This window comes from Ranitomeya variabilis, chromosome 1 (genome assembly GCF_051348905.1).
Source record: "Ranitomeya variabilis isolate aRanVar5 chromosome 1, aRanVar5.hap1, whole genome shotgun sequence".
Lineage (NCBI taxonomy): Eukaryota > Metazoa > Chordata > Amphibia > Anura > Dendrobatidae > Ranitomeya > Ranitomeya variabilis.
The window spans coordinates 549725719-549749901 of NC_135232.1; the positions used below are offsets into that span (position 1 = coordinate 549725719).

The 24183-nt window shown below is 50.0% G+C and overlaps 1 protein-coding gene across 5 annotated transcripts in view; it reads left to right on the plus strand.

Moving 5' to 3' along the window:
* LOC143767310 (unconventional myosin-Ie-like) overlaps nt 1-24183 on the plus strand; it is an 89487-nt gene that overhangs the window by 43449 nt on the left and 21855 nt on the right. For 2 of the 5 annotated variants that reach the window (XM_077255553.1, XM_077255567.1), the window contains exons 2-16: nt 2307-2444; nt 18601-18690; nt 19549-19643; nt 20380-20467; nt 20548-20637; nt 21290-21421; nt 21501-21635; nt 21715-21847; nt 21936-22132; nt 22728-22808; nt 22965-23051; nt 23121-23207; nt 23323-23490; nt 23686-23771; nt 23859-23940. In XM_077255553.1, the coding sequence (XP_077111668.1) occupies nt 2307-2444; nt 18601-18690; nt 19549-19643; nt 20380-20467; nt 20548-20637; nt 21290-21421; nt 21501-21635; nt 21715-21847; nt 21936-22132; nt 22728-22808; nt 22965-23051; nt 23121-23207; nt 23323-23490; nt 23686-23771; nt 23859-23940 (1689 nt within the window). The remainder of the gene's footprint in view (nt 1-2306; nt 2445-18600; nt 18691-19548; nt 19644-20379; nt 20468-20547; nt 20638-21289; nt 21422-21500; nt 21636-21714; nt 21848-21935; nt 22133-22727; nt 22809-22964; nt 23052-23120; nt 23208-23322; nt 23491-23685; nt 23772-23858; nt 23941-24183) is intronic. The other 3 variants (XM_077255560.1, XM_077255571.1, XM_077255577.1) reach the window with 3 other exon arrangements.

Consider the following 24183-nt stretch of genomic DNA (forward strand, 5'->3'; position numbering starts at 1 on the left):
ACACGGGTGTGTGTTAGTTGTCAGCGTAGACCGGTCACATGGGGGTGTGTGTGTGCATTCGTTGTCTGCATGGGCCGGTTACAGGGGTGTGTGTTACTTGTCAGTGTGGACCTGTGACACAGGTGTATGTGTGTGTGTTAGTTGTCAGAATAGACCGGTCACATGGGGTTGTGTGTGTTCGTTGTCAGTGTGGTCCTGTGACACAAGTGTGTGTGTTCATTGTCTGCGTGGGCCAGTCACACGGGTGTGTGTTAGTTGTCAGTGTGGGCCAGTGACACGGGTTTGTGTGTTCGTTGTCTGCATGGGCTGGTCACATAGATGAAGGGGTTAATGTGGATATGGTCCTCGCTTCAGATATATAGTAAATTCAAAAGATATTTCATATAAAGAATGGTGGTTTATTCAACGCGTTTCAAAGTCTTAGACTTAAGGTACCTTCACACTAAACGATATCGCTAGCGATCCGTGACGTTGCAGCGTCCTGGCTAGCGATATCGTTTAGTTTGACACGCAGCAGCGATCAGGATCCTGCTGTGATATCGCTGGTCGTTGAACAAAGTTCAGAACTTTATTTGGTCATCAGACCGGCGTGTATCGTCGTGTTTGACACCAAAAGCAACGATACCAGCGATGTTTTACACTGGTAACCAGGGTAAACATCGGGTTACTAAGCGCAGGGCCGCGCTTAGTAACCCGATGTTTACCCTGGTTACCAGGGTAAAATGTAAAAAAAACAAACAGTACATACTCACCTTCGCATCCCCCGGCGTCCGCTTCCCACACTGACTGAGCGCCGTAAAGTGAAAGTACAGCACAGCGGTGACGTCACTGCTCTGCTGTTAGGGCCGGCGCTCAGTCAGTGCAGGAAGCGGACGCCGGGGGACGCGAAGGTGAGTATGTACTATTTGTTTTTTTTACATTTTACGCTGGTAACCAGGGTAAACATCGGGTTACTAAGCGCGGCCCTGCGCTTAGCAACCCGATGTTTACCCTGGTTACCCGGGGGCCTCGGCATCGTTGGTCGCTGGAGAGCGGTCTGTGTGACAGCTCTCCAGCGATCAAACAGCGACGCTGCAGCGATCGGCATCGTTGTCGCTATCGCTGCAGCGTCGCTTAATGTGAAGGTACCTTAAGTCTTCAAAGACTTCTTCATCAGGAAATACCACACAAGAAGATGTCACTAAAGGTACCTTCACACGAAACGACGCTGCAGCGATAGCGACAACGATGCCGATCGCTGCAGCGTCGCTGTTTGATCGCTGGAAAGCTGTCACACAGACCGCTCTCCAGCGACCAACGATGCCGAGGTCCCCGGGTAACCAGGGTAAACATCGGGTTGCTAAGCGCAGGGCCGCGCTTAGTAACCCGATGTTTACCCTGGTTACCAGCGTAAAATGTAAAAAAAACAAACAGTACATACTTACATTCGCGTCCCCCGGCGTCCGCTTCCTGCACTGACTGACTGACTGAGTGCCGGCAATAGCAGGGCACAGCGGTGACGTCACCGCTGTGCTTTCACTTTCACTTTGCGGCGCTCAGTCAGTGTGGGAAGCGGACGCCGGGGGACGCATGTAAGTATGTACTGTTTGTTTTTTTTACATTTTACGCTGGTAACCAGGGTAAACATTGGGTTACTAAGCGCGGCCCTGCGCTTAGTAACCCGATGTTTACCCTGGTTACCAGTGTAAAATATCGCTGGTATCGTTGCTTTTGCTGTCAAACACAACGATACACAGCGATCGGACGACCAAATAAAGTTCTGAACTTTATTCAGCGACCAGCGACATCACAGCAGGATCCTGATCGCTGCTGCGTGTCAAACTAAACGATATCGCTATCCAGGACGCTGCAACGTCACGGATCGCTAGCGATATCGTTACAAAGTCGTTTCGTGTGAAGGTACCTTAAGACTTTGAAACGCGTTGAATAAACCACCATTCTTTATATGAAATACGGTATCTTTTGGATTTACTATATATCTGCAGCGCAGACCATATCCACTTTAACTCCTTCATCTATCTCGTATGTCAATAGCTGACCTGTGGATCGGCTGCAGCTGATATTTGTACATGCTACAACAATAGCTTCATCTGGGGAGTATAATCCATTTGTTATCTCACTGTACACACTGATCACACTGTGTGTGATCTCTCCAAACAGTTTCTTCAGTGGGCTGGTCACATGGGTGATCTATCTAAGTCTCTCCTGTTGTGTGCCTCTTTTTCATGGTACACCCTCTAATTTTTGGGGTCAGTGGACAAATACAGCCATGTGACCACCTAATTTTCCCTTTCTATCATCTACAGGGGAGCAAGGAGCGGTACCACTGGCAGACACAGAATGTGCGGCAGAGTGGGGTGGATGATATGGTTCTTCTGTCCAAAATCTCAGAGGAAGCCATTGTGGACAACCTGAAGAAACGCTACATGGATGACTTCATCTTCGTATCTTTCTCTACTGTACCAGAGGACTAATATCACCGTGCATAGAGGGGTGGCAGGATAACACCCTAGGATGACTGTGACCATACACAGGAGGGCGGGGGAATAACACTAGACTACGACTATCACCATACACAGAGAGGTGGGGGATAATGACCTAGTACACTGTACACAGAGGAGCTGGGGGGATAGCACCGGGGGACTACTGTCCCAATGCACAAGAGGGAGGGCAGGGGGATAACACTGGAGGACAACTGTCACCATACACAGAGGGGTGAAGGGATAGCACTGGAGGACTACTGTCACCATACACAAGAGGGAGGGCGGGGGTATAACTGGAAGACAACTGTCACCGTACACAAAGGGGTGGGGAGATAACACCGAAGGACTACTGTCAGCGTACACAAAGGGGCGGGGGGATAACACTGCAGGACTACTGTCACCATACACAGTGTGGCGGGAGGATAACACCCTATGATGACTGTCACCATACACAGAGGGACAAGGGGATAGCACCATAGGACTACTGTCAACATACACAAGAGGGAGGGCGGGGGGATAACACTGGAGGACTACTGTCACCATACACAGAGGGGCGGGGGGATAACGCCCTAGGACGGATGATTGTCACTGTACACTGAGGGCGCGGGACAACACCCTAGGATGACTGACACCGTGCACAGATGGGCGGCGGGATAATACCCTAGGATGACTGGCGGAATAACGCCGTAGGATGACTGACAGCGTACACAGAAGGGCGAGAGGATAGCATCAGAGGACTACTGTCTCCATACACAGAGGAGCGGGAGGATAACATCAGAGGACAACTATCACCATACACAGAAGGGATGACATCGGAGGACTACTGTCACCACACACAAATGGGCGGAGGGATAACACTGGAGGACAAAGGTCTCCTTACAAAGAGGGGTGGGGGGATAATGCCCTAGGATGACTGGCACCGTACACAGATGGGCAGGGTGATAACGCTCAGGATGACTAGCAGGATAACACCCTAGGATGACTGACACCATGCACAGAGGGGCGGGGGGATAACACCAGAGGACGACTGTCATCGTACACAGAGGGGCGGGGGATAATGCTGGAGGACGACTGTCACCATCCACAAAGGGGCGGGGGGATAACACACTGGAGGACGACTGTCATCGTACACAGAGGGGCGGGGGGATAGCACCATAAGACTACTGTCACCATACACAGAGGGGCAGGGGATAGCACTGGAGGACAACTGTCTCCATACACAGAGGGTTGGGGGGATAACGCCCTAGGACGACTGTCACCGTACACAGAGGGTCGGCAGGATAACGCCCTAGGATGACTGACACCATACACAGAAGGGCGAGGAGATAGCACCGGAGGACTACTGTCACCATACACAAAGGGTCTGGGGGGATAACACTGGAGGACAACTGTCTCCATACACAGAGGGGTGGAGGATAACGCCCTAGACTGACTATCACCGTACACAGAGGCGGGGGGATAACTTCCTATGATGACTGGCACCATACACAGAGAGGCAGAGAAATAACACCCTAGGATGACTGGCACCATACACAGATTGGTGGGGGATAACACTCAGGATGACTAGCAGGATAGCACCCTACGATGACTTACATCAGGCAAAGAGGGACGGGGGGGATAACCTCAGAGGACGACTGTCACCGTCCACAGAGGGGCAGGGGGATAACGCCCTATGATGACTGGCACCGTACACAGAGGGGCGTGGGGATAGCGCTCAGGATGACTGGCACCGTACACAGAACGGCAGGGGAATAACACTGGAGGACAGCTGTCACCGTACACAGAGAGGCTGGGGGATATCGCCCTATTACAACTGTCACAGGAGCAAGGGGATGGCACCAGAGAACGACTGTCACCATACACAGAGGGGCGAGGAGATAGCACCAGAGGACTGTCACCATACACAAAAGGGCAGGGGGACAACACTGGATGACGACTGTCTCCATACACAGAGAGGGGGGATAACGCCCTAGGACGACTGTCGCCGTACACAGAGGGACAGCAGGATAACGCCCTAGGATGACTGACGCCATGCACAGAAGGGTTAGGGGATAGCACCAGAGGACTACTGTCACCGTATGCAAAGGGGTGGGGGGATAACACCGGAGGACTACTGTCACCATACACAGAGGGGCAGGGGATAGCACTGGAGGACAACTGTCTCCATACACAGAGGGTCGGGGGATAACGCCCTAAGACGACTGTCACCGTATACAGTGGGGTAGGTGGATAACGCCCTAGGACCACTGTCACCGTACACAGAGGGGCAGGGGGATAATGCCCAAGGATGTCTGGCACCATACACAGAAGGGTTGGGGAATAACACCAGAGGATGACTCGCCATACACGGAGGGGCGAAGGGATAACACCCTAGTACAACTGTCACCATACACAGAGGATCAGGGGTATAACACCGGAGGACGACTGTCTCCTTATAAAGTGTATGTATGTGTAATAACATCGTCGGAGGACTGTCACCATACACAGACGGGACGCGGGATAACATCGGCGAATGACTGTCACTGTACATAGTTGACGGTTTAACACCGGAGGACTGTTACTGTATACAGAGGGACGGGGGGGTAACACCGGAGGACGACTGTCACCATACACAGATAGGCAGGGCGATAACACTGGAGGATGACTTTCATTGTACACAGAGGGGCGGGGGTATAACACCAGAGGACTACTGTCTCCGTACACAGTGTAATAACTTCGGAGGAGGACTGTCACCATGCACAGACGGGACGTGGGATAACATCGGTGAATAATAATAATTTTTCCAGTCCACCACCTGACAGCACCATTGGAGGACATCCTTCTTACCCTCAGTGGGACAGGAACCACAAGCAGTTAAAAGGACCCTCCCCACTCCACCCACCAGTGTTTTTCCTGTCCCACTGCAGATAGGAACGGCAAGCATGTCCTCCGACGGTGCTGTGCAGATGGTGGGGATCGGGGGGCCCAGCCTTTCCCTTCCCCGCCACAAGATATCTGCGGCTGATACCTGCTATGGGGGGTCCCTCAGCCTCCCCAGTGTAGCGCTGCTCCTGGGGTCGGGTCCACTTCCTCCTCGTGGGGGCTCTCGGTCCGGGTGCCTGTCTGCCGGGGGGTGAGTGCGGTGACCGCTTCCAGCAGCGGCCGGCTCCAGCATGCGGCCGCAGCTTCTCCAGCGACCACTTCCAGGCGGCCGCTTCCGGGTCCAGCGGCCGCGTCACTTCGGTCGCGACGGCCGCGTCACTTCCGGTCACGGCCAGCGTGGAGGATGGCGCCGGCAGCAGCGCCGGCCTCGGTGAGGGGCACAGCGCGGTCACCGCAGCGGCGGTAAGGAGGGCAGGATCAACCAGGTAACCTATATAAACTCACTAGGGGGGTCTGTATGCCGCCGGCCATCCTGACAAAGGAGCACTCGGCTATACGTTCAGGTTGTTATCTGCACTATGGAGGAGACTGCCAGACCTGAGGGGACTGACCAACTTCAGGGGCACGTGAGTGGGCTATGTAAAAGCCATACCACAAAGCTCACCCCTCCCCCTGCTTCCCTACTTACGTACCCCACACATATCTCTATTTATCCTAGGCTGAGCCTCCCATCCCCAGAGCCGAAAGGAAAAAATCGGGGAAAAATAAATGCCCGATATGTGCCACTAAGTTTCCGGAAAATTGGCGGAAACCTTTGTGCAAATCGTGCACATCCAAAATTGTGGGTGATGAGCAGACGACGCTACTATCCAGTATGAGGACCATGATTCGACAGGAGGTTCAGGCTTCTATCTCAAGCTTGAATCTTTCCTAGGCAACTCAGTCAGAACCGCAGACTTCACGGAAGAGGCCAAGGGAGTCTAGCCCCTCTTCCAAGGGTGAGGTTTCGGAGGATTCTGACCAGGAAGAAAGAGACGGATCTTTGGGCAGAGGGAAGAGATATCTCTTCTCTGCAGCAGACACAGATGAGCTTTTTTATGCTGTGCGTAACACCATGCAGCTACAGGATACGCCAGAGGAGACCTCGATCCAGGACGAGATGTTTGGCGGATTACATGCCCAGGTGACAAAAGTCTTCCCCGTCAACAACCACATCCGTTCCATGATCCTGGAAGAGTGGCAGGAAGCGGAGAAGAAACTGGTGATTCCCAGGGATTTTAGACTTTGTCTGCCCTACAATCCAGAGGACATTAAAGTGTGGGATGAAGTTCCCAAGATCGATGTTCCACTAGCAAAAGTGGCGAAGAAGGCCTCAATCCCATTTGAGGACTCTTCCGCATTAAAGGATCCTATGGATCGTAAAGCGGACGGTTTGCTAAGGAGAACTTGGGAGTCCTCCGCAGCAATAATACGGGCCAATATAGCGGCAACATCCGTAGCCCGGTCAAGGCATTTATGGATTGACGATTTAGAGGATAATCTCAAAGCCAAGACTTCCAGAGAGGTTATCCTTAAATCCCTGCCGTTGCTCAAACTCGCAACAGGCTTTATGGCGGACGCTTCTGCCGAATCTGTACGTTTCGCGGCTAGAAGCGAATCTTTGTCCAACGCGGGCAGAAGAGCCATATGGCTAAAAACCTGGTCGGGGGATCTCCAGTCAAAAAATAAATTGTGTGGAATCCCATTCTCAGGGAATAAAGTATTTGGGCCTATTCTAGACGATATCTTAGAAAAAGCCTCAGATAAAAAGAAGGGATTCCCTGAGGAGAATACCAAAAAGTATCAGCCCTTTTGTAGGTCCCGACCTAGTCAGAGGACAGACTACAGGGGGAAAGGGAAGACTGGGAGGTGGTCTTATCCCAAGGGTGGAAAGGGTAGAGACTCCATCTTCCCAAGTGCAGGTACACCAAAGTCAAATAAATGACATCAAAGTGGGAGGTCGATTACAAAAATTTCTAGGGGGTTGGCAGAAGGTGTCCCAGAATCCTTGGATTCTACAGGTGATTCCGCAGGGATACAAATTAGAGTTCTCCAGCAGTCCCCCAGAAAGATTTGTAGTAACCCGACCCTGCCCAGTCTCCGACTCCTCCATGTGGACAAACATCCAGGAGCTGTTGGATTTAGAGGCGATTGTTCCAGTTCCCATCTAAGGGTACCGTCACACATTGAAATTTCCATCGCTACGACGTTACGATTCGTGACGTTCTAGCGATATCGTTACGATATCGCTGTGTCTGACACGCTACTGCGATCAGACACCCTGCTGAGAATCGTACGTCGTAGCAGATCGTTTGGAACTTTCTTTCGTCGCTTGATCACCCGCTGACATCGCTGGATCGTTGTGTGTGACAGCGATCCAGCGATGTCTTCGCTTGTAACCAGGGTAAACATCGGGTAACTAAGCGCAGGGCCGCGCTTAGTAACCCGATGTTTACCCTGGTTACAAGCGTAAACGTAAAAAAACAAACCGTACATACTCACCCGTCGGTGTCCTTCAGGTCCCTTGCCGTCTGCTTCCTGCTCTGAGTGCCGGCCGGAAAGTGAGAGCAGAGCGCAGTGGTGCTGCGCTCTGCTCTCAGTGTACGGCTGCACTCAGAGCAGGAAGCAGACGGCAAGGGACCTGAAGGACACCGACGGGTGAGTATGTACTGTTTGTTTTTTTACGTTTACGCTGGTAACCAGGGTAAACATCGGGTTACTAAGCGCAGCCCTGCGCTTAGTTACCCGATGTTTACCCTGGTTACCCGGGGACTTCGGCATCGCTCCAGCGCCGTGATTGCAAAGTGTGACCGCAGTCTACGACGCTGGAGCGATGATCATACGACGCTGCGACGTCACGAATCGTGCCGTCGCAGCGATGAAAATTTCAATGTGTGACGGTACCCTTAGAAAGAGGCAAAGGCCATTATTCCGATTTGTTTTCAATAAAGAAACCATCCGGGGACTCCCGGACGACCAAAAATGTAAAACCATTAAACAAATGGGTCCGGTACAAAAGATTCAGGATGGAATCCATAAAGTCCACGACGCCTCTGATAGACAAGGACATGGTAATGTGTATCCTAGACCTAAGCAACGCATACTATCATGTCCCGATACACATCTCCTACCAAAAATTCCTGAGATTTGCCATAATGAACAAGGGGATAGTACATCACTTCCAGTTCAGATGTCTCCCCTTCGGGCTTGCTTCAGCGCCCAGGATTTTTACCAAACTGATGTCAGAAGTTGTGGCCTATCTAAGAAACCAGAATGTGACCATAGTACCATATCTGGACGACTTCCTGATAATGGCGAAATCACAGAAACTCCTCAAAATAGACTGCACTTTCACTCTTTCCATCCTACAGGAGCTGGGGTGGATTGTGAACTGGAAGAAGTCCTGCCTGGTCCCAAATTCCAGAATAAAATTTTTTGGGGTGATGTTGGATTCCAATCTAAGAACATCTTTTTTACCAGAAGACAGGCAAGAGGCCTTGATCAGGCACATTCATCAGTTCAGAAGAAGTACCCCCTCCATAAGAGAGGCAATGAGGATACTCGGCTTCACGACAGCATGCATACCCTGTGTGAAATGGAGCCAATTCCACTCGCGGGAGTTAAACAGAAGTCCTAGGATCCTGGAACAGGAAACAGAGTTCCCCCCGGAAGAAGGCTAAACGCCGAAACGTACGTAGGGATCCAGGAGCAGCGTGGTATGTGGGAACTTTGATTATCTTTCTTAAATAATATATTTTGCCAGGTTTTGCCCTTTTATCTAGCACTAAGACACTTTTATCGGCTTCTTTGCTGTATTGCACACTATTTATATTCAGCCTTTGGCACTGCTGCACCTTTATGGGTTTGTCAGCTCTGTCAGGATATATGTAAAGTCCTGGAGTGCATAACTAGTTTTTTATGCACACACCTGGTTTATCACTGCACTTTGGCACTTTTTTTGTGGTTACACTATAACCCTTGTATATTTAGTTTGCTGCTATGCACATTATTGCACTTTTTTGTGATTTGCACAATTATTATAAAGTTTTTTAGTATGCATTCTAGGATATACATGGCTCTGGGATTTAGCATTAATTATTTTTGCATTGTGTGGTCGCAATAGATTTTTGAGTTATAGGTGCTAAACTTTTATATATATGTATATTTTTTGTAATACCTGGTTTTTGGTACTAATGTAAAGATTGGAAATTTCTGTATGTTCCCATACCATAGAAATATTTATATATCTGCTTCTATCAGCTGTTATATTATATATATATTTTTTATATTATTCTATTAAATAAATAATTAATTTTGATCGATATTTATTGTCTTTTCTTGCACACATTTTTGGGAGGATTTAATATAAATTGTGCTTGACAGTATTGTTTTCTTATACAATTGGTTACTTATCTGATTGAAGAGTTCCCTAGACAGGAAGATGGTTGTGTCTCCATCTGTAAAAAGATCCCTAACCTGGTAGACCACACCGGGAAACTTGAGAGAGGGAGTTCCATGGATACTCGATCCCTGTGTTACGGTTACCACAGACGCCAGTCAATACGGATGGGGCGGTCATATAGGAAGAACATACTACCAGGGAGAATGGACTCCTCAGATTGCCGCAAGATCGTCAAATTTCAGGGAGCTGTATGCGATCTGGAAAGTGTTGTGCCAGGCCCAGTCATTGGTCCGAGGCAGACACATGAGAATACTGTCCGACAATGTCACAGCAGTGGCATTTCTGAGACACCAGGGAGGTCCGAGACATCCACCACTGCAACACTTAGCAGACCGGATTTTCAGGTGGGCAGAAAGATCTGTCAAATCCATCTCGGCAGTTCATCTGGAAGGCGCCAAGAATCAGGTAGCAGATTTCCTGAGCCGAAAGTCGGTACATCCCGGAGAATGGGAACTGAACCCGGAAGTATTCAGCAGTCTATGCCAGAAATGGGGAACACCTCAGGTGGACCTCTTTGCCACCAGGTCGAACACAAAGACCAGAGCATTTTTCTCTCTGAATCCTCTAGATGGAGCCACAGGAGTAGACGCCTTGTCTCAGTATTGGGGAGAAGGTCTCCTGTACGCATTTCCACCTCTTCCTCTGATACCGAAGACACTCAGGAAGATATGAGACGAGAGAGCAACCGTAATCCTGGTGGTTCCTTTTTGGCCGAAAAGAAGCTGGTTTTCTCTACTATCCAAGATGTCAACAGAGGAACCAGGCTTACTACCGAACAGACAGGACCTTCTACTTCAGGGTCCGGTGTTCCACAAGAATCCAGACTCTCTTCACCTATCTGCTTGGATCCTGAACGGCAGACCCTAAGATCCAGAGGCCTGTCAGAAGATGTCATTACCACACTCCAGGCAAGCAGAAAGCCGGTGACTTCAGCGATTTACAACAAGATCTGGAAGCGGTTTTGTTCCTTTCTGGGAGAAGGTCCTGTGGATACTTCGAAACCAGATATCCACAGAATCCTCGATTTCCTGCAACTCGGATTTGACAAGGGCCTTCGGCCTAGTACTCTAAAAGTACAGATTGCAGCACTTAGGGTACCGTCTCACAGTGGCACTTTTGTCGCTACGACGGTATGATCCGTGACGTTCCAGCGATATCCATACGATATCGCTGTGTCTGACACGCAGCAGCGATCAGGGACCCTGCTGAGAATCGTACGTCGTAGCAGATCGTTTGGAACTTTATTTCGTCGCTGGATCTCCCTCTGTCATCGCTGGATCGGTGTGTGTGACTCTGATCCAGCGATGCGTTCGCTTGTAACCAGGGTAAACATCGGGTTACTAAGCGCAGGGCCACGCTTAGTAAGCCGATGTTTACCCTGGTTACCATCGTAAATGTAAAAAAAAACAAACCGTACATACTCACATTCCGGTGTCCGTCAGGTCCCTAGCCGTCTGCTTCCCGCACTGACTGACTGCCGGCCGGAAAGTAAAAGCAGAGCACAGCGGTGACGTCACAGCTGTGCTCTGCTTTCACTTTACGGCCGGAACTCAGTCAGTGCGGGAAGCAGACGGCTAGGGACCTGACGGACACTGGAATGTGAGTATGTACGTTTTTTTTTTTTTTTTTTACATTTACGATGGTAACCAGGGTAAACATCGGGTTACTAAGCACGGTCGTGATCGTTGGTAAATCGTTTTGTGTAGCGGTACCCTTTAGTGTCTTTTTTGATACATCACTAGCCTCCCATCCCTGGATAGCGAGATTTTCCAGGGCCACGAAGAGAATGAGGCCACTTGTGAGGAAATCAACTCCTCCTTGGGACCTAAACCTGGTCCTTAACACTTTGTGTAAAACCCCTTAGGGTACCATCACACAGTGCCATTTTGATCGCTACGACGGCACGATCCGTGACGTCGCAGCGATCGTATGATTATCGCTCCAGCGTCGTAGACTGCGGTCACACGTTGCAATCACGGAGCTGGAGCGATGCCGAAGTCCCCGGGTAACCAGGGTAAACATCGGGTTACTAAGCGCAGGGCCGCGCTTAGTAACCCGATGTTTACCCTGGTTACCAGCGTAAACGTAAAAAAAAACAAACAGTACATACTTACATTCCGGTGTCTGTCCCCCGGCGTTCTGCTTCTCTCCACTGTGTAAGCACAGCGGCCGGAAAGCAGAGCGGTGACGTCAGACGTCACCGCTGTGCTCGCTTTCCAGCCGGCAGGCGCTCACAGTGCAGAGAAGCTGAGACGCCGAGGACAGACACCGGAATGTAAGTATGTACTGTTTTTTTTTTTTACATTTACGCTGGTAACCACGGTAAACATCGGGTTACTAAGCGCGGCCCTGCGCTTAGTTACCCGATGTTTACCCTGGTTACAAGCGAACACATCGCTGGATCGCTGTCACACACAACGATCCAGCGATGTCAGCGGGTGATCAAGCGACGAAAGAAAGTTCCATACGATCTGCTACGACGTACGATTCTCAGCAGGATCCCTGATCGCTGCTGCGTGTCAGACACTGCGATATCGTATGGATATCGCTAGAACGTCACGAATCGTACCGTCGTAGCGATCAAAGTGTGACTGTGTGACAGTACCCTTACTTACTGTCGGAAGATATGGACATAGCCAATCTCTCCTTTAAGACTGCCTTCCTAATTGCCATCACATCGGCTAAAAGGCTGGGGGAGATGCAGGCTCTTTCTATCCAGAATCCATATCTTCAAATCTTTGACAACAGAATAGTCTTCAAACCTAACCCAGCTTTCCTCCCCAAGGTAGTATCCTCTACCAATATAAATCAGGAGATAATCCTTCCTTCTTTCTGCCAACACCCTAAAAACGCAAAAGAGGGGGTCTACCATAACCTTGACGTTAGGGAGACTGTTCTAAAATACCTGGGGGCGACAGAAAGCTGGAGACAGGACACTAACTTATTTATACAATACGGTGGTCCAAATAGGGGTTGTAAAGCAGCAAAATCAACCATTGCTAGGTGGATTAAAAACATGATTAGCCTAGCATATACAGACCAAGGGAAATATCCCCCGGATACTCTTAAGGCCCCGTCTCACACAGCGACGCTGCAGCGATACAGACAACGATGCTGATCGCTGCAGCGTCGCTGTTTTGTCGCTGTGTGGTCGCTGGGGAGCTGTCACACAGACAGCTCTCTCCAGCGACCAACGATCAGGGGAACGACTTCGGCATCGTTGAAACTGTCTTCAACGATGCCGAAGTCCCCCTGCAGCACCCGGGTAACCAGGGTAAACATCGGATTACTAAGCGCAGGGCCGCGCTTAGTAACCCGATGTTTACCCTGGTTACCAAAAAAAACAAACAGTACATACTCACCATCTGTTGCCCGTCAGGTCCCTTGGCGTCTGCTTCCCGCTCTGACTGTGTGCCGCCGTACAGTGAGAGCAGAGCGCAGCGGTGACGTCACTGCTGTGCTCTCACTTTACGGCGGCAGTCAGAGCAGGAAGCAGACGCCAAGGGACCTGACGGGCAACAGATGGTGAGTATGTAGTGTTTGTTTTTTTTGGTAACCAGGGTAAACATCGGGTTACTAAGCGCGGCCCTGCGCTTAGTAACCCGATGTTTACCCTGGTTACCAGTGAAGACATCGCTGGATCGGTGTCACACACACCGATTCAGCGATGTCAGCGGGACCTCAACGACCAAAAAAAGGTCCAGGCCACTCCGACACGACCAGCGATCTCGCAGCAGGGGCCTGATCGCTGGTACGTGTCACACATAGCGAGATCGCTACTGAGGTCGCTGTTGTGTCACAAAACTTGTGACTCAGCAGCGATCTCGCTAGCGATCTCGCTATGTGAGACGGGGCCTTTAGGGCCCACTCAACACGAGCTATTTCTACATCATGGGCAGAGAAGGGGGGTGCCTCAGCTGAGCAAATCTGTAGGGCGGCGACTTGGACTAGTCTTTCTACCTTTGCTAGACACTATAAATTAGATGTCGTATCAGACCAGTTAGCTTTTGATAGAAAAGTTTTACATGCAGTAGTCCCACCCTAGTTAAACATCCTTTGGTATTTCTCCAATGGTGCTGTCAGGTGGTGGACTGGAAAATGGTAATTAGTTCTTACCGGTAATTGTATTTCCAGGAATCCACCTGACAGCACTACTAGTTCCCTCCCACTGCAAGCTTATACTACTGACTAATGTGATGTAACATTGGTGTGTAATTGTAAATAAACTCTCTTTTTGCATCCATCCAGATGTGGTACTTAGAAAATCACTGGTGGGTGGAGTGGGAAGGGTCCTTTTAACTGCTTGTGGTTCCTGTCCCACTGAGGGTAAGAAGGACGTCCTCCAATGGTGCTGTCAGGTGGATTCCTGGAAATACAATTACCGGTAAGAACTAATTACCGTTTTTATTTATATAGCACCAACATATTCTGCAGCACTTTACAATTAAGCGGGGACATGTACAGACAATAAATTCAATACAAGTTAAGACAATTTAAACAGTGACATTTGGAGTGAGGTCCCTGCTCTCAAGCCTACAATCTACAAGGCAATGGGGGAACACAATAGGTGAAAAGTGCTTGTTATTTCAGGTCTGGCAATTATAATAAAAAGGGATTTTCATATAAAGCTGCATGATCCGGTCATCAGCCCATGTGTTTAAGTGCAATAGTCAAGTATCAAGTGCAGTAATCATGTGCATGGAGGGTGTTGGAGACAGATGAATAGTAGGGTGCAGATTCAGAATAATGTTTGGAAGGAGGAAACAGGGCAAAGTTAGTTTACTTTGAGTAGTTGATGTGGTAGGCTTGCTTGAAGAGATGAGTTTTTAAAGCACGCTTGAATAGGTCGGGGCTAGGTATCAGTCTGATCATCTGGGGAAGTGCATTCCAGAGAGCTGGCACAGAACGAGAGAAGTCTTGGAGACGGAGGTGCGAGGTTCGGATTATGGTGGATGTTAGTCTTAGGTCATTTTTAGAACGGAGGGCACGCGTAGGGCGATAGACAGAGATGAGAGAGGAGATATAAGGCGGTGCAGAACTGTGGAGAGCTTTGTGGGTGAGAGAGTTGAGTTTATACTGGACCCTGTAGCGAATGGGTAGCCAGTGTAATGACTGGCACAAGATGGAGGCATCGGTGAAGCTGCTGGACAGAAATATGACCCTGGCTGCCGCATTCAAGATGGATTGGAGAGGAGAAAGTTTGGTAAGAGGGAGACCGATCAGAAGAGAGTTGCAGTAGTCCAGACAAGAATGAATAAGAGCGATAGTAAGAGTCTTAGCAGTTTCAAAGGTGAGAAAAGGTCGGATTCTGGAGATGTTTTTAAGATGCAGGTGACAGGAGCGAGTGAGTGATCGGATATAGGGAGCAAAGGAAAGTTCGGTGTCGAATATGACCCCAAGACAGCGGGCATGCTGCTTGGGAGTTATGGTTGAACCCTCCAGGGTAATTTTGATGTTGGGTAGAGTGAGGTTAGTAGAAGGCAGAAACATTAGTAGAAGGGAGAAACACAAGTAGTTCCGTTTTGGAGAGATTTAGTTTCAGATAGAGGGAGGACATGATGTTAGAGACAGCAGACAGACAATCCTTGGTATTTTGAATTAGGGTAGGGGTGATGTCAGGGGAAGAAGTGTATAATTGGCTGTCGTCAGCATAGAGATGGTACTGGAACCCAAATCTGCTGATTGTTTGTCCAATAGGGGCAGTGTATAGAGAGAAGAGGAGGGGGCCTAGGACTGAGCCCTGCGGAACCCCGATAGTAAGGGGACGAGGAGAGGAAGAGGAGCCGGCAAAAGATAGTGAAGGAGCGGTCAGAGATAGGAGGAGAACCAGGAGAGAGCTGTGTCCTTGAGGCCTATAGAGCAGAGCATAGTGAGGAGGAGCTTTAGATCCACAGTGTAGAATGCTGCGGAGAGATCCAGGAGAATCAGCAGGGAGCAATGACCTTTGGATTTAGCTGTTATTAGATCATTAGAGACTTTAGTGAGGGCAGTTTCAGTGAAGTGTAACAAGCGGAAACCAGATTGTAAGGGGTCGAGAAGAGAATTATCCGAGAGATAGCGGATTAGACGTGAGTGGACGAGGCGCTCCAGGAGTTTAGAGATGAAGGAAAGGTTAGGTCTGTAGTTAGCAGTGCAGTTCTGGTCCATGGGTGGTTTTTTAAGTAAAGGGGTTATAATTGCATGTTTAAATGAGGAGGGAAAGATACCTGAAGAAAGAGAGAGGTTACATATTTTAGTCAGGTGAGTGGTGACCACTGGTGAGCGAGACTGCAGGAGATGTGAAGGAATGGGGTCACTGTTGCAGGTTGTAGGTCGAGCAGAAGGGAGGAGCTTGGAAACTTCTGAAACAGGCCCAAAGATGTCTAGTGAGCTTGAGGTGCGGCAGGGAAGGGGATCCAGGCACTGAGGAGATTGGGCTGAGATATCCTGATGGATGTGGTTGATTTTTTTCTAGGAAATAAGTGGCCAGATCCTCACCGCTGAGATTGGTGACGGGGGCCTGTACTTTAGGTTTCAGGAGGTAGTTTAAGGTTTCAAAAAGTCGTTTTGGGTTGTTGAATAGTGAGGTGATGAGGGTGGTGAAGTAGGATTGTTTGGCCAGATGAAGGGCAGAGTTATAGGTTTTGAGCATGAACTTATAGTTGATGAAGTCTTCTGCTAAGAGAGATTTTCTCCACTGCCGCTCTGCACACCTTGAGCAACGCTGAAGAAAGTGTGTTTGCATAGTGTGCCAGGGCTGCCGTTGTCCGTGTTGGGTCTTTCTGCGTGTGGAAGGTGCTGCTTCATCTAGGGCATTCTTTGTATTATTGAAGTGTAACAATGCTAAGTCTGGACAGAAGAGGGAGGAGATGGGGGCTAAAGATGTGTGGAGATTGTCCATAAGCTGCTGGGTATTAATGGTACGTGTATTCCGATAAGTGTGGTAAGTGGGGGTGTCCCGGGTGGGGAGACAATTCTTGACAGAGAAGGAAAGAAGGTTGTGGTCCGAGAGCGGGAGAGAGGAGTTAGTAAAGTCGTGCAGCGAGCCGGGATGGGAGAAAACCAGGTCCAGAGTATTCCCATCCTCATGCGTAGGAGAATTAGTAAACTGTGAGAGACCGAATTAAGAAGTTGGAGAAAGAAGATGAGAGGCAGATTGGGAGAGGGGATCATTGATGGGGATGTTAAAGTCTACCATGATGAGGGCAGGGATGTCACAGGATAGAAAGTGAGTAAGCCAGGTGGCAAAGTGGTCTAAACAACAGCCACTCGCAAGGAGAAGGGCTTAAAGATTCTGACGGCGTGGACTTCGAAGGAAGGAAATGTAAGTGAGGTAACCGGAGGGATGACCTGGAAAGCACATTGTGATGAAAGGAGCAAACCAACACCTCCACCATGTCTATTCTCAGGTCTGGCGGTATGAAAATTTCAGCCCACCAAACGAGAGAGCGTCAGCGGCGGTGGTGTCTGAATGCTGGATCCAGGTTTCTGTAATAGCCAGAAGGTTAAGGGAATTAGGAAGAAATCATGAATGTAAGTTAGTTTGTTACACACAGACCGTGCATTCCAGAGAGCACAGTGGAAAGCGATAGGAGAAGGCATGCACTGAATGTTAATAAGATTATCAGGGTTTCTATATGCAGCTGGAGGAGAGTAATGTATGCTGGTGGAGGGAGGCCCAGGGTTGGGGGAGATATCGCCTGCAACTAGTAAAATGAGAAAAAAGCAGAAAGAGCAGGTGGTGGGATGATTTGCATGAACGTTTTGAGTGCTGCATGGAGGTATTTGATGGTTTGGAGTGGGTAAGAAATGTCAGTAGAGCCTCAGAGTTATACATGGGAGAAGGGAGGGGTGGATTTGGAGAGAGTGCACAGAATGTGTTAAAGGGCAGGCGAGTTGTGAAAAAGCAGAAGTAAAAACAAATAAGCAGATTGATATGATAAATGCATAATGTAGTATGACTGAGCAAGAAGCATGATTGTTTGGAAAACTTATGCAGCTTACCTGTCTCCTGACTTTCCAACTAAAATTGTCTAACTGCCAAGCACTAGATCCTGTTGCACTTAATATCTGTTGCACGCGCGACCCCGCGCGCATGCGCTATCCCAACCAGACTAAATATATATGAAATGAAATGACTGCTACCATCAGGCACCAAATGGCCACAATCAGCAATTAGGTGAATGACTGTCACTGTACATAGTTGAGATAGTTGAGGGATAACACCGGACAATTACTCTTACCGTATACAGAGGGGCGGGGGAATAACATCGGAGGACAACTGTTGCCTTACACAGTAGAAGAGGGGCGGGAAACACCGGAGGACGACTGTCATTGTATACAGAAGAAGTGGGGTGGGAAGAGGCACAGGAGTATGACAGTCACTGTACACAGAAAAGGATAACACTGTAGTACAACTCTCACCATAACACAGGTGGGATAATAGTGGAGGACAACTGTCACCATACACAGAGGAAGGGGTGGGTATCACTCTGGAGAACAACTTGTCACCATACACAGAGGGGAGGGGGTGTAACACCGGAGGACGACTGTCTCTGTACTCAGTGTGTTTTTGTAATAACATCAGAGGAGGAGGAGTGGATAACACTGGAGGACGACTGTCATCATACATGGAGGGGGGGAGGGGGATAACACCAGGGGACAACTGTCACCATACACGAAGGAGAGAGGTCGATTAACTTCATTAAAATGTGTCTGTTTTTGGGTATGTATTAGTAGCCTCTTGGGTGTATGTGGCTTTCTTAACCCTTTAAGACATACATTGGGCCGGTACTGATCTCTGTTAACCCTTTTAAGCAGCTGCCATATTTCACAGAAAAGGAGATTGAGATGTACCAGGGAGCGGTGAGTAGTATATTGTATGATTGGCGGCCCTGTATCTGTCTGTTGTTGTACTCTGCGGCCCTGTATCGGTCTCCATCCTTAGCAGCCTTGAATCGGTCACCATCCTTGGCGGCCCTGTATCGGTCGCCGTCCTCGACAAGGCTCACGATGACTGATGAGGCTACATGGCGTGAGTTGGGTCTTGGTGAGATCCGTTGTCAGAGACTTATGGGTGTAAGTTACTTGACTTGAATACCTTTGGGTACAGTCTGGGTGGGGAAGCTTTTTTCTGTCAAGGGCAATTTAGCTATTTATACCATCCTTTGGGCGCCATATAAATCAACCCACAAAGCACGTCTTGACACTATCTTTCATTGCATGTGCCTTGGCGTTCAGTAGTGAACACTGCGTTCCAGTGCTAACAGACCAAGAAGAAACTAAAGGCCCAGTGGCCACCTGAGGTTCCCCACCCCTGGTGTGCAGCCCGGCGGCCGCCTGAGGTTCCCCGACTCTGGTATACAGCCCGGTGGCCACCTGAAGTTCCCCGCACCTGGTGTACAGCCTTAGCTGCTACTGTCTGGCTAATGACCATGTGACAAACTGCTGTGCAACTTTCCAAAGTTGTTTTCTTGTGCTCTCTGCTGTCTCCCAGTGGCCAGCATCAGGTACTGCAGCTGATGTCATGTTCAGAGTATGACTCGTGGGATGCCTCGTGCATGTGGCGGTATCACTGACACATGGTGGATTCCACAGATCGTGATCCTAGACATAATGCTCCAATAATTCCCTCCTGTAGGGCATGTGACGCCATACTGACCTCTGTGTGCACAAGAACAGTGACTGTGCACCTCTGGTAACTCATTGTTTGGACCTCTGCAGGCTCAGTATGAAAATCCCCCCCACATCTACGCTCTGGCAGACACAATGTACCGGAACATGCTGATCGATGGCGAGAACCAGTGCGTGATCATCAGGTGCGGACATCAGACCACATCATTATCGGGGCCCACCTGTAGTGGGCCCCTGTACACCACCAGTACCACTACTGAACTCTGTACCCAGCCTGCACCACTAAGGAGCCCCCGTACCGCACCTGCCCCACCACTGGGCGCCTCCGTATCCCGCCTGCCCCACTACTGGGAGCCTCCGTACCCCGCCTGCCCCTTCTACTGGGCGCCTGCGTACCCCGCTTGCCCCACTACTGGGCGCTTGCGTACCCCACCTGCCCTACTACTGGGCGCCTGCATACCCCGCTTGCCCCACTACTGGGCACCTCCGTACCTTGCTTGCCCCACTACTAGGTGCCTTCGTACACCACCTGCCCCACTACTGGGCGCTTGCGTACACTGCCTACTGGGCGCTTGCGTACACTGCCTGCCCCACTACTGGGCACCTGCGTACACCGCCTGCCCCACGACTGGGCGCCTCCTTCTCCTTCCTGCCCCACTACTGGGCGCCTCCGTATCCTGCCTACCCCACTACTGGGCGTCTGTGTTACCCCACCTGCCCCACTTCTGGGTGCCTCCGTACCTCGCCTGCACCAGCCCCTATGCTCCACCTGCTCCACCTCCCCCGGCCCCCGCGCTCCACCTGCGCCACCTCCCCCCGGCCCCGGCGCTCCACCTGCGCCAGCTCCCCTGGACCCCATGCGCCACTAGCACCAGGGGACATTGTGATTCTGCTGATTCATCTATTTCTTGTTTTCCGCAGCGGGGAGAGCGGAGCCGGTAAAACTGTCGCAGCAAAGTATATTATGGGCTACGTCTCCAAAGTGTCCGGCGGAGGGCCAAGGGTCCAGGTAGTGGAGAAATCCCATGTCTGGCCATCACTGTAGAGGTGGGGGATGGCCTCCTCTTTATCACTTCTCTTTTCTTACAGCATGTGAAGGACATTATCCTCAAGTCAAACCCATTACTGGAAGCGTTTGGGAATGCCAAGACCGTCCGTAACAACAACTCCAGCAGATTTGTGAGTGTACAGTCACTGTATCTGCCAGGAGCAATGCTCTGCGGGTCTGGTGGTGTAATACTCGGCAGCATAGATCACTATGGCATGAGCAATGCTCTGCTGGTCTGGTGGTGTAATACTCTGCAGCATAGATCACTATGGTGGGAGCGATGCTCTGATGTCTGGTAGTGTAATCCTCTGCGGCATAGATCACTATGGCAGGAGCGATGCTCTGCAGTTTGGTGGTGTAATACTCTGCAGAATAGATCACTATGGCAGGAGCGATGCTCTGCGGACCTCTGGTGGTGTAATCCTCTGCATTATAGATCACTATGGAAGGAGCGATGCTCTGCAGGCCTCTGGTGGTGTAATACTCTGCCGAATAGATCACTATGGCTGGAGCGATGCTCTGCGGACCTCTGGTGGTGTAATCCTCAGCATCGTAGATCACTATGGCAGGAGCGATGCTCTGCAGACCTCTGGTGGTGTAATACTCTGCAGAATAGATCACTATGACAGGAGTTATGCTCTGTGGACATCTGGTGGTGTACTCCTCTGCAGCATAGATCACTATTGGCAGGAACGATGCTCTGCAGTCTGGTGGTGTAATCCTCTACAGTCTGGTGGTGTAATACTCTGCAGTACACCTCTTCCCTTTCCTTCCGTCCTCCAGGGTAAGTACTTTGAGATCCAGTTCAGTCGCGGGGGGGAGCCGGATGGGGGGAAGATTTCTAACTTCCTCCTGGAGAAGTCTCGTGTGGTCAGCCAGAATACGGTGGAGAGGAACTTCCACATCTTCTACCAGGTGAGAGCTGCGGCACCCATCCGAGGGGCCAGGTTAAACCGTGGACCCCCACAGCTGACATCCCTCTACTTGTCTGCAGCTGTTGGAGGGGGCCAGTGCTGAGGACAGGGAGAACCTGGGGGTCACCGCCCCCGATTATTACTTCTATCTCAACCAGTCTGCAGTCTACAAGGTGGAGGACGTCAGCGACAAGACAGAATTCACAGAGACCATGGTGGGTGGAGAGTGACTGCTACCAGTAGTAGGTGCCACTACCAGCCCCATCATTGTCATCATCCACCCTCACCCCACAGGCGGCCATGGACGTGGTTGGACTCTCCCATGAAGCGCAAGCCTCTGTTTTGCAGATTGTCGCAGGGATCCTGCACCTGGGGAATATCAGTTTTCGAGAAAGCGGCAACTACGCCATGGTGGAGAGTGAGGACTGTGAGTGCCGGGAACGGTTTGGGGGACACATATTGTGGGGTGCATTGATTAAGGCTCCGCCCATTAGCCCTTCCCTTATGTCCTGCAGTCCTGGCCTTTCCTGCGTTCCTTCTCGGCATCGACCAATCTCGCTTAAAGGAGAAGTTGACCAGCCGCAAAATGGACAGTAAATGGGGGGGGAAATCTGAGGTGATCGATGTGACTCTCAACGTGGAGCAGGCGTGTTTTTCACGTGACGCCCTCTCCAAAGCTCTGTACACCCGGCTCTTTGACTACCTGGTGGAGGTAAGAAAAGGTGATCAGACCTTCATCAGATATCTCCCCAATCTGCTCCCATAACTGGCTGCCATACTGTATCATATATTATGTCGTTGTCCGGCTGCAGAATACATTTGGGGCCAATCGGACACCACGTTTAGTCCTCTGTCTGCCTCCCAGGTGTGTTCTGGCATAGCCGAGTCCTTGTTTCCATGTGTCATGCTTGGTTTGTGGCCACAATTCTTCCACGAACAGTAGACGGATGTAGCTGGTCGCTGCCAGTTCTGAGCTTATGGCACTGCTGGCCATTTTTCGATTCCATAGGGAAGGAACATGATGTGATTTTCATCTGCTGCACTAAGTTTCCTCGGCTTATCACTGCGTCTACAGTCTTCGTCGTTGCCTATTTCTTAGTGTGTCTTTGCCAGGGACATATGATGATGCAGTATAACTACCTGGGACAGAAACAGTCTTCTACAACCTCTCCTTTGTAATAGAGCTTGGCTGTTCCTCACCCAGTGCTACAGTGTTTTCCACACCTGCCTAAAACTTTTGCACAGTGTGTGAGTATGTATTATACACTGTACTATATATGGATTATATCCTGCCTCGTCTCTTTCAGGCCGTCAATAAAGCCATGCGGAAGGATGTTGAGGAATATAACATCGGGGTTCTAGATATTTATGGGTTCGAGATATTCCAGGTATGGGGGCACCTAGTCCTTGTGTATACGGGGTATTGGGGGCTTCAGCTATGTATAAGGGGCTTTCGGCATCATCTCAGGGGGAGTTGTTTGACAGTCATGTCTATTTACAGGGGGTGATGGACGCAGGTATTTTACTTTTTCTCTCTTCCTCAGAAAAACGGCTTTGAACAATTCTGTATTAATTTTGTGAATGAGAAACTTCAGCAAATCTTCATTGAGCTGACACTGAAGGCGGAGCAGGTGAGGGTTCCGTCCGGGGAAGCCATCCCACTGGTGGGGTCCTCCTGAGCCACTTCTCTTTTCTTTCAGGAAGAGTATGTGCAGGAGGGGATCCACTGGAATCCAATCGAATATTTTAACAACAAGATTGTGTGTGATCTGATCGAGAACAAACTGGTGAGTCCCACGGCTCCTTGTCCTAAAGGTAATATGTCCACCAGGACCTGAGGGGTGAGGCTGAAACATGACCTGCTGGTTCTGGGGGACACTGGTTTACCATCTGTTTCCCCAGAGTCCTCCGGGAATTATGAGCGTTTTGGACGACGTCTGTGCCACGATGCATGCAAAGGGCGAGGGCGCCGACCAGACACTGCTGCAGAAGCTCCAGGCAGCTATTGGGAGCCATGAGCACTTTAACAGCTGGAATAAAGGATTTATTGTCCATCACTATGCAGGGAAGGTGAGGAGCCACATGTTGGATGTGAGAACACCGTATACAGACCTAGGTGTCATTGGTTGGAGAGCACTCAGCATTGTCATTGGGTGGAGTGAACCTGTCAACTGGTCTGTGGCCCCAACTTTGGTTGCAAGCATGCACTGAGTAAATGGGAATATACCCTATATGATTAACCCTTGTGTGATCATTCCCGCTTAGGTCTCCTACACGGCAGAAGGATTTTGTGAGCGGAATAGAGATGTGTTATTCACCGACCTCATAGAACTGATGCAAAGCAGTGAGATGTGAGTGGCAGTTGCCAGCCCGCACTAGTCCCCACCATGTAGTTCGGTGACATTGCGGATAATCTCATCGTGTTTTGTGTCGTTCAGACCTTTTATCAAAGATTGCTTCCCTGAAAATCTCAATGCTGATAAGAAAGGACGCCCAACCACAGCCAGTAGCAAGATAAAGGTGATCTCTGTTCATTACTCTATGAGGCTGAGTCCCCCGTAATTAAGTGTCCTAGAAGCCCAGCCCCTCTCCTCTGTCTATGGAAATCACATGGGATCCATGTTCTTTCTTGGGGTCTCTAAATTTACATGTTTCTTTGTGTAGGGCTCCGTGAATTTTGGTCAGAGTCTCAGGGCACAGCTCTGTGCTTCTTGGTTGGCATTTCTGTGTAAGGCTCTGTGATTTTTGGTCAGGGTCTTGGGG